The following is an 11,011-nucleotide window of genomic DNA, read 5'->3' on the forward strand; positions in this document are numbered from 1 at the left end:
GGGTAAATTCCTTGTGTAACTGCGAGGATATGATTCTATGTCTTTACATAGCATTTTATTATTGTCCCAATTCATAGGTACGAACTATGCGCTCACAAGAGTACAAGGCATCTGAAAGATGAATAAATCTTACCCAAGTAACTCTTGAACAACCAAGAAGTTGCTTCTCAAGTCCATGGAAACATCAGAGGTAACTTTGGAAAGGACATCAATGGTAATTCTGGAATCATCAGAGGTAAACTAATACAAAGTACTATACGTATACAGACCAGCCATATGTTAAAAAAGGGAAGGGTAAGGTGGAGCATGTTCAAATGAGAAGCCGAAACATCCTAGTCTTAGCTTTGTAATGGAAACAGGTCTCAGTAGACAGGAAATAGCTAATGAAATACCCATAATTGGGTTTTTTCCGCTTAATTCCCGTTTAATACTCATACCATTAGACCATAGAAGAGGAGTAGATACTAGATACTACACTTTCAAAATTATATGATGACATTCACATAGAATGCATCTACGTGACCCTCCAATCTAAATCATCCTTAAGTCCTTAAAAATCGAGTATATAGCAAAAATAAAACATGTACAAAACAACAAAAACCTAACATTAACACACAACAACAGGACCAAAAACCTAATATTAACACTCCTTTCCCCCACCCAAAATAGAAGAAAAAGACACAATAGACACACCAAGACAAAAACCTAACATGCTTAATAAAAACATCATTCAACTTCAACTCACAATCCCACAATGACTGCTCAAATATGTTGCTGACGAGCAAAAGAAACCGAACAATAATGACATTTAATAAGATAATTAAACAGTAATCCAATTAAAGGTTAGTGGAAGTTTACCCAAGAATGACAATTTTATTAGATAACCAAAATCATTTCAGGATACCCCAGTGTTGGGATATTAGACTCCAACATCCATGACCAGCTCGTGCATCATAAGCAACAAACCCTTTTTTCTTTTTCTTTCTTTTGGATATCGATCTTTCCATTTACAAAATGCCACCCGGACATTCAGACCGTGTGGTGACGTACAGGACCACCAGCCACGGTAAAAAGAAGCCCGGAACTCCTGATCCAATTTTATTTTCCCCCTTACAGTACTCCATAGTATTTACCAAAAAAATGTCAATGGAAAATAGGAAATGTCATTCAAAATTTCTGCCCTTTTTGTGAACAAAAAATGTACCAACTCAACTAGATGCCCTGGCCACTAAAATTTAGCTAATTAACAGACATAAAAAAGAAGGGTCCCAATGGAAAAAGTTAAGGACAGAAAAGATACATAGGGGCACTAATACAAAGTGAAGAATTCACCAAAAAGAAATCAGCAAAAATAACAATAAATGATCTCAATATGATGTATTTTTGTGTTTTCCTAACAAGATTAGTGCATTAAAATCATAGATGCCGATGGTACTTCATAGTGACAGTGGTCCAAAAGCTCCTTATAGAGTTATAGGGGACATCCTTGTGAACATCACGTGACAATGAAGCCAAAATAATTAAGAAATAAAAAGGACATTTAAACTCTAAAGTTAGTATTTGCAATATTTTAGCTAACTGGCACATCAAATTAGCCAAAATACTCTTTGTAAAGCAATTCTTGGAGATGGGCAACTTCAACTCTTCAAGAGAAATTGAAAAGGTAGTAATTCTCACGTCAAAAGCTAGTTTTGGTGGAGTCTACTTATGTAGCAAAGCCAAATGAATTACTGTAATAGATATACTACCTGAAGTGTACAAGTCATGGAGTCATCAAGTAATTCACTAGAGGAAAAAAATTCTTGATAAAATTACAATTGTTTGGACTCTTGGCCAACGTCTAGAAATGAGGACTAATCCAATGTCCTCCATCTACAAACCACCCAATTAGGACTAAAATTTAAAGCTTACAACTGAACTTTGCACCCAAAAAAAAAAACCAATCCAACTAAACAACTGCAAATATTTTTTTTTTAAACCCTAAACATTACAAACTTGTAAGGCTCTTTTTGTCATAACTGCAATTTCATGACTTATTTCGAAGTTCAGTTCAGTTCAATTCAGTTCAGAAGCGTTCAGTTTAGTTCAGCTTTAAAGAAAATGGCCTAAGTCTGTATAGCCTTTCCATCCCCTTAAAATTATTGCATAATCCACAAACATACTCTCCTACCTCGACACCTTTATCAAATAGATCCTCCTACTTATAAACCTTGAAAAACACCCCCTTCCCAATTCTAGAACCCCAGGCCTAGTTAATTAGACACACTACGATACTATACGAAGTATATTCTACGACATTTACCCACCAATTTAGTACTCCCGACGTTAATATATACAGAGTAATCTTCATGTTAGGTTTTGGTAGGCGAAATAAAGTTTTAGAAGGGTGTGGTAGATTTTTGATAGGCGGTTGAAAAATAAGAAAATAAAAATGGATTGAAAGATACCCCCTCCATCCCAAAATAGTCGTTACACTCTCCTGCACACAGTTTAATGCGATAATTAGTAGTGTGGTTATCAATTTATTATTTTATTAAAAAGTAGATGTGATGGAATTTAGTGGGGCATTTCAATATTAAAGGAAAGAGAATGTATGATATTTTTATATTGAAAGATAGGAGAGTAGAAATTAAAATATTTGTGCGGTGGGCCAAAGTGAGAAAGGGACATCTATTAAAATATAATAAAACTTTTCCTAAAATAGGTTGGAAAAAAGTGTAACGAGTAATTTAGGACGGAAAAAAAGGAAAGTGTAACGAGTATTCTGTGACAGAGGGAGTATTAATGGGTGATAGGGCCTATGTCACGTATGAAAAGAGAGAGTGAGAGAAAGAAAGTTGGTTCCATTTGTTTTAATGGAGAACATTTTCAAGAGAAAGCACAATTATAAAATCGTTTTCATTTGTTTGTTTTATTACAAGAAAATTTATAAAGTAACAGGAAATGGAAGTGGAAATGGGATGATGCATTGGCGCGAAAAAGATTTGAGAGGAAAATGTGAAATTCCTTCCCATGAGAATGGAAAATGTTTTTCACTTTGGGAAAATTGTTTTCCACACCTTAACATGACAAAAAATAGAACATGAAAAGATCTGTCAATATAAATGGAGTCTTAAGCTAGAGAATCTATTTAGGTTTAGGTTTTCCATTAGATTTTTGTGAACACTCCAAGAAGATAATGTGTGGACGGAAGGAGTATTATTTAAGCTAAAAGAAAACCTAAAAATATAAAACTATTAGCCTGAAAACGTGGCCACACCATAAGCAAAAACAGAAAACTCAGGTCAATAGCAGAGACCCCACAAATCCAACTCAGAGCCACCCTTCTGGGAGCCCTTTAGTAGGGGCCAACCCCGTCAATCACTCTCCGATCAAGATCTCAGCACAAGTTCCACCAAATAGCGTGCTACTGCTACTGCAATTTGCAAGATCCAGAGACAGATTTTTTTCCACTCTTGTACATTGAAGTCACTTTAGTTTTTTCTCCTTATTTGGGAAATGCAGAGACTTATTGCCTTAAAAAGGTAAGGCCAATGACCTAGGTAAACTAGAAATAGCATTTCTACTGTTGATTTTCACTTCGTTAGTTTTCATTCCCAGCTACCTACAGAACACAGTATCTACCACTCCCCATAGTAGGGATCACCAACCAACACATTAAGAAGACATCTAAGAGATTTTTTTTTTTTAATATTTGTGCAATCTCGGATTTTCCCAGGATTTCACAGCCGTATAAAGAAGGTTCATCAAAAGGAAAAATATACAACAAACCAGGTGGCGTAAATATCAAGCCCGGGCCACTCTGTAGATGAAAAGTGTAACTACCTATGTATTCTTTTGTTCTACTCAATTACTATAGATGCGCAACTAAAGCAAAACTTGGAAAATATGGATAAAATAAGAGTAGAAAGGTGGATAAATTGTTAGCTTGGAAGGGTAAGATTAAAAGATATTTACCAAAAATGAAATAATATAAAAACAGATAAAACAAAAAAAAACCGTAAAAAATGACGGGTGTGCAACTCAAGTGTGCCTCTTCAAAATTGTTTTGCCTGGGGCAGGGGCGAAGCCACTGTTACAACTTACAAGTGTTAAAATTTGATTTTTTCGTTTATTAATAAAATCTAAATTTTTTGTACTTCTCTTTAAAAAAAATAATTACTATTTGCACTGCAAAAGATATTTTGAACCTACTTACATACTCCGTATTACCTTAGATCCGCCACTGTCTAGGAGCCAATAAAAAGTGCCTAAGGGGATTTCAAGTGCCTTTTTATATACATATTCTTGTGCATGGATAATTTACCCAGTCATTCTGATAAGTGTATTATCAGATCCCTCCTCCATGGCTCCATAGACCTTATTTATTAAGTAAAAGATAATAATCCAAGACAAGAAATCTACAAAAGATATAATTAGACTATAATATTCTCCCAAAAAAGGGGGGAAAAGAAAGAAATGATAAGAGCAAGGACCAGGCAAATACTTGATGGCTAGGTTAGGTGGGCGATAATCCACTTGAAATGTATACAGTATACTCATTTCCTAAATTGTTAAATTTTAAAGAAAACTAAGCAAACTTTTACCTCAAAAAAGAATCTACGGAAAGTTTCTCTTTTGGGGGGGAAGGGGGGGTACGGTGTTGTCAGTAGTTCCCATCCATCATACTAACACCTGTTTCTTCTCCCTGTGAATCACTGTGCTAAAAGTCCAAAGTCGATTAATGGCTACTGATCAGTCTGGTTTAGAAGATCGAATTAAAGTCTAAATCCATATACGTAGTATAACAAGTATACAGCTTAATATAGTCCATTTGCCTAGAGTTAGATTCATCTAACTGTACATTTTTAACTTGTTTGATGATTTTTGCTCAATTCAAAATGTTCAATTGAGCAGAAACTCCTGGGTACATAATAGAAACCCCCGTCTATTCATGAACACAACAGAAAATAAACAATTTATCCAAATAAAGATAAATGAGTTACTAGATGAAATATAGATTTGAGTACTCGTATAAAGGTTCCGGTTGAAAAAAAAATACTCGAACAAGGTATCATCATTGCTTTCTAAAAGGCGAGAAATACATGTATACAGTCTCTGTATGAAAAACGGGTACTTGTAACCATCAAACCACACATGAAAACACACAAACAAAAAGAAGAAGGAAAAATGAAGGGGAAAAAAGGCAGCTAATCTTAGATCAAGTTAGCAAAACCAGCCCCCACACCAAGTCTACGATGATGGCCTACAAATTATTAATAAAACCATACAGTAAGCAAATGTCAATCTCTTAATGAAGTTTCCACCACTTAGTAACATACGTGACCGCATTTGACTCAGGCCTCCAAGGCACTCCCTTTAAATTCCCTCCCACATTGAATCTCTTCCACACCTCTACTTTCATTTGCTTCAAAAAGAAAGGCCCAACTTCCCCCAGATTTCACTTCCTCTTCTTCTTCTTAATTTTCACGAAACTCACATCTCGTTTCACAAAACTTATAACTCGATCAACATAACATAAACGCCCCTTTGATAAAAAAATGTTGTCGTGTAAGTTCTTTAGACAAAGTGCAGAGATGCTGCTAAAAGTTTTCTTAGTTCTTTTGTTAAACTTGGCTGAGCATAATATCAATCATTGCTCTTACCTTCCTCATGCCACCCCAGATTTCACAAACTTAAGCTCACTTGAGCTAGTATCATCACTTAAGAAACTAAATCTAAATGGTAATTTCGATTTCGAAAATACCCGCCGTGTGGCAAATGACTTTGGTAACAGATACCATTTTCTTCCGATGGCGGTTCTGTTACCCAAAACAGTCTCTGACATCTCTACAACCATCAAACATGTTATCAACATGGGTCATAACTCAGAGCTCACTGTTACAGCAAGAGGCCATGGTCACTCACTTCAAGGTCAATCTCAAAGCCATGGTGGCATTGTCATCAGCATGGAATCTCTAGAAGAACCAAAAATGCATGTCCATACAGGCGAGCAACCTTATGTTGATGTTTCGGGGGGTGAATTGTGGATTAACATTCTGCATGAGACCCTAAAACAGGGATTATCACCTAAATCATGGACCGACTACCTTTATTTGACTGTCGGGGGAACTTTATCAAATGCCGGGATTAGTGGACAAGCATTCAGATATGGACCTCAAATAAACAATGTCCATCGGCTGGAAATTGTAACTGGTAAGTTTTTAGCTCTGTTCTATTTAAATTCTTGAATATCAGATGAATAAATTCGGGCATCTTATATTTCAGCATATAAGTGTCATTAAACAAGATCACATTTAATGCAACATGTCGGCTATTTTGTTAATTTCATGGGTGCAGGAAAAGGAGATATATTGAACTGTTCGGCTAAAGAGAACGCTGACCTCTTTTATGGTGTTCTTGGGGGACTAGGGCAGTTTGGCATCATCACTAGGGCCAGAATCTCTCTAGAGCCAGCTCCCAGATCGGTAAGTATCCCACCGTTAATCTGACTTCAACTGTTGAATCATAAAGGTCCTTGTGGTCATCTGAAAACTTTTTCCACACTCCGACAGGTGAAATGGATTAGAGTACTATACTCAGATTTCAACTTATTTACCAAGGATCAAGAACAGCTAATATCATCAGATATTTCATTTGATTATATTGAAGGCTTCGTCATAATAAACAGGACAGGTCTAATTAATAACTGGAGATCTACCTTCAGCCCCAGAGAACCCCTGCAGGCTAGTCAATTCAGCTCTGAAGGAAAAACTCTCTACTGCCTCGAAATGGCCAAGTACTTTAATCCTGAGGATGGGAACATTATAAACCAGGTTAGAATCTCTAACTACCTTCTCATATGCCGGTAAACGTAAAAATCATGATTCAGGAATGAACCTCTTGTGGCTTTCAAATTGCAGGAAACAGAACATTTGCTGTCCAAATTAAACTATATCTCCCACACACTTTTCCAGTCAGAAGTATCGTATGTAAATTTCCTAAACAGAGTTCACCTATCAGAAATAAAGCTCCGAGAGAAAGGTTTGTGGGATGTTCCTCATCCTTGGTTAAATCTTCTGGTTCCCAAGAGTAAGATATACAGTTTTGCTGAGGAGGTATTCGGTCATATCCTCACAGATACAAGCAACGGCCCAATCCTCATTTACCCCGTAAACCAGTCAAGGTACTTGCTTAACTGAATGTGCTTGTCTATGTCTACTATTCCACCTCATAGAGAAGACTAAAGTGGAATCAATTTTTTTTTGGGAATGTGTGTATTATGCTTAACAGATGGAATCACAAGACGTCGATGGTGACCCCTTCTGAAGATGTATTTTACCTTGTAGCATTTCTAACATCTGCAATGCCATCTTCGTCTGGATCAGACGGGCTCGAAAATATTTTAACCAAAAACAAAAGAATATTAGACTTCTGTGAGATGGCCAAGCTTGGGGCAAAGCAATATCTGCCACATTTTGACACTCAGGATGGATGGAGAGCTCATTTTGGGCCTCGATGGGATGTTTTTGCAAGAAGAAAACTAACCTATGACCCTCTATCAATTCTCACACCAGGGCAAAGAATCTTCCGCAAAGGAAGAGCCATTTCATGATATTGGCTGACATCTCAAGAACCTCATTCAAATCGGTCACTCCAAAAGTCAAAACAAAAAAGAGAGAAGCATCAAAGCCTAAGTCTGTAAGTAGACCATCTACATAGCTAGCACATCTTTCAGCATGTTAGTATCTCTACAAGTTCACAGAGTACAGCATTCATTGATTTAAATTCTTGTTCTACACGTTTTCATAACAATTTGGAACAAGACACCCATTTTTGTATCCGAGTTTAAAGATGAGTTGATACAGTTGCATATGCCAATGAAAAAGTAAAGTTAGAAAGACAACCACAGAACAGAGAAATATAGAATGTTTCAAAGGTTGATAGAGATTTCGGAAAAGGATTCTTAAATTGACCCACAGGAAAAGACACAGCAAGAGTGTCTTTTGGTAGTCAAAGCAAGTCAACAACAAAGCACAGAACCATAAAGAACTAGAAACAGTAGCTGAATGTATTACAAACGTACCTTTAGCATTTTAAAGTTTGTGACTATAGTTGTGAGTTGCGACTAGACTAAAATCTGAAAGAAATTTCCTGAAACAACAGTTTTAGTCTGACACTCTATCTTCACTCCAGCCAAGGCCTGGTCGGCGTTTCTCACCCTGGGGTTCTTCATAGTCACGTGCATCAAGTAAAGAAGCTTCAAAGTCAGTTGAGTCGCTTGCGATAGGAAGAGGACTACTTAAATCATCTCTGGCACCAAAACCTCCAGCTCGTACAACATCATCAGGATTTATAGCTGCCTCCATATTTATATCTGTTGATGTGTCACAATGTCCAGGTGCTTCCTTTAGTGCAATTTCTCCCTCAGATTGGGGATCATTCAATCTGAATTGTACAGTACCTTCAGCAGAGAATGAATCCTGCTTAGGCATAACATCCCCTTGAGCCCTCTTAGATTCAGCTCCTCCTTTGCTTTGGACACTGTCAATCTTATCTGACATGTATAAAGCTCCTTTAAGTATAAGTGAAGGAAGGAACAAAAGTACGAGATACAACAACGTTCAAGAAATAAGGAAACTAAGAATCGTATGTAACCAACAAGTAGTGAAGACGACCGTAGTTTAGAACATCATGCCAAAACAACCACAGGACATATGCAAACACAAGAAGATACGGAGATTGAAAACTAACAACTAAATACAACCATAAACCACTCAATCGAAGAACATGGTGATTAAGGAATATTTAAATGGTGATAATGCAAATCTCAAGAGTCAAGACAACGAATTCCAGAAATGGGACACTTTTCAGCTAGATGCGGCTTAAAATTTTCCTGTTCCAGATTTTAACAAATGACATAATTATCTGATACCAAACACCGTCAATAAAAAGCTAACATCAGCAGGATGCCTCATGGTTAAATTGACACAGTAAAGTGCATTGAGAGGAAGTAATGACCTGGTCTATACTAATTTAGAACTAATAATATTCTTGACAGAAAATCATACATAAGCACCAAAGAGTTTTAGAAGAGTAGATCTAAAGATCAAGTTGTAAACAAAATTGAAGTAGCAAGGGCCAGTACCAATTTTTTTTCCAGTTCCTTTATCGTCCATGATGGGTTTGAATATACACAAGTGGCACCGTCAGCAAGCTGTTTTTAAGTCACGTAAACAGATTAATACATCCTGCAAAAATACAAATCTCAAATAATTGTCCAAACTCTATGATGGAAGACAGTTTTAAGGGCCAACCAATGTAAATCTTACATTCAACTATAGTAGGAGTTTCAAATCAGCAGATGTAGTTGTTCTGAATCTAAAACTAGAAGGATAGAGTCGATAGACTGAGAGAATATATAACTTATTCTCAACCATATATATCATTATATAAGAGTATAAGACGTAATCACTTATGATAAATTTGAGATAAACTACTCCAACATGGTATCTAAATTAAGACTCAAAGATCAGAAGCCTTCAATGAGGTTGCAGAACAGAAGGTTGCTTTAGACAGGCATACATCTAACAAGAGGAAGTTCTTCAGAAGAAACGTTGGTTGTGGCATACAGAAAGAGAAACTGTGTCATAAAACACATATTCTGCTACAGTGAAACCCTTGCCAATTGCCATATTAAACATACAGAACCAATCCTGACAAATCATTCGCAAATTCAAAGAAAACCAACCAACACAATGAAATAATTTTCTCTCCCATTTCGTAGGAGGGAGAAAGGGTTAGACCAATCAATGAGATTAAGAGAAATGTCACGCACACCATTACAATCTTCTATATGAGCGCGCTCAATACCCCAAATTCTGAAAACTTCTTAAGATTGCTACTAATGTAGACCAATATCAACCGAAACTTACTAAATTGTGTTTTAATGAAAACATTTTATTTCCCTCCATCTAATATACATTAATTAGACCTACATCATTCGCACTCCTCATTTGACCTCTACACTCTGGATATGGATACTTCAATTTTTAACAAAAACATGAATTTTGTCAAATGGTAGCCTAAGTCCTTACACTTGGACACATTCTCGTGTCCGACACAAGTGCTCGAGTCCTATTAACGTAGACAAAACTAAACTTTCCCGTAGGCAGAACAGCAACAAAAACCTACTAATTACAACTTTGACAAGCAATCAGCATCAAAAACCTTAAATTGTCACGTAGTAGCGCAAGCTCAGCATCAACTTCAGGATTTGAAATCGGACAAATGGACAAACATATTATGCTAGCATACCGAAAATAACACAGCACAATTGCGGAGGGATATAAAATTAAAATTTAATCGAAATCCAAAATTTACAAGGAAATTAACGATCAACATACATATTAAAGATGGAAACACGATTATCAACAAATTCCTCAAAAAAAAAAACAATTCATTAAACAAATTCAAGGATTTTACCAGAGAATCAGGAAATTCGACGCAATGAAATGACGACAAACAGAGAGAGATATATATACCGGAAAATGAGTAGAATTGCAAATTGTACTAGTGCGGTGTGGAGGATGCTCAGCGTCTTAGGTAGTTTTTTTTTTTTCCCTTTTGCCGCCATCGTAGTGATTGAATTGCGAGGAGTTGGGGTTGGAGGGGGGCGTGGCAGTGAATAGCGCTTGACACGCATTTATCTCTATTCTAGACAGGAACACATGAGGTCATTTTAGTAATCGGGTTAATGTCTCCTATGCGTAGGGCTATTACAAACTTTTCAGAAATACAGTAAAATATCATAGATAGGGGGCACACAAAAGTTTTTGATAGACTATACTCCGTAATACATACCTTCAATTAATTTAGAACAAGTTGTAAAGTTTGGTCATTGTCCGATTTGTACGATAATATTTTATTCATTAGAAACTTGATAAGTATAACCAAACTCTTTGAGTCTATGTTTTTTCATGTTCAAAATAAAAAATATCAAATTATTACTAAACTAATCTACTTAATATAT

The 11,011-nt window shown here is 36.3% G+C and overlaps 2 protein-coding genes across 3 annotated transcripts; one reads left to right on the forward strand and one right to left on the reverse strand.

Moving 5' to 3' along the window:
- The first annotated feature begins 5,215 nt into the window (after positions 1-5,215).
- Positions 5,216-8,315, forward strand: LOC110805199 (cytokinin dehydrogenase 1). 2 transcript variants are annotated; one of them, XR_002537921.2, is made up of 6 exons: positions 5,216-6,195; positions 6,340-6,467; positions 6,555-6,815; positions 6,903-7,165; positions 7,273-7,680; positions 8,176-8,315. XR_002537921.2 is itself a non-coding variant. In XM_022010802.2 (5 exons), exons 1-5 carry the CDS (start codon positions 5,541-5,543, stop codon positions 7,592-7,594), a joined length of 1,629 nt encoding a protein of 542 aa, XP_021866494.2. In that variant the 5' UTR covers positions 5,216-5,540; the 3' UTR covers positions 7,595-7,829. The 2 variants fall into 2 exon arrangements, 1 of the variants encoding a protein (XP_021866494.2); XM_022010802.2 differs by lacking the exon at positions 8,176-8,315 and having other exon boundaries at positions 7,273-7,829.
- Positions 7,930-10,498, reverse strand: LOC110805200 (uncharacterized). The gene is made up of 3 exons (XM_056834480.1): positions 10,465-10,498; positions 9,128-9,196; positions 7,930-8,531 (listed from the first exon to the last, which is right to left on the reverse strand). The coding sequence occupies exon 3, from the start codon at positions 8,472-8,474 to the stop codon at positions 8,148-8,150; it is 327 nt and encodes a 108-aa protein (XP_056690458.1). The 5' UTR covers positions 8,475-8,531; positions 9,128-9,196; positions 10,465-10,498; the 3' UTR covers positions 7,930-8,147.
- Between the last annotated feature and the right edge of the window lie 513 nt (positions 10,499-11,011).

Source organism: Spinacia oleracea, chromosome 1 (genome assembly GCF_020520425.1).
Source record: "Spinacia oleracea cultivar Varoflay chromosome 1, BTI_SOV_V1, whole genome shotgun sequence".
Taxonomy (NCBI): domain Eukaryota; kingdom Viridiplantae; phylum Streptophyta; class Magnoliopsida; order Caryophyllales; family Amaranthaceae; genus Spinacia; species Spinacia oleracea.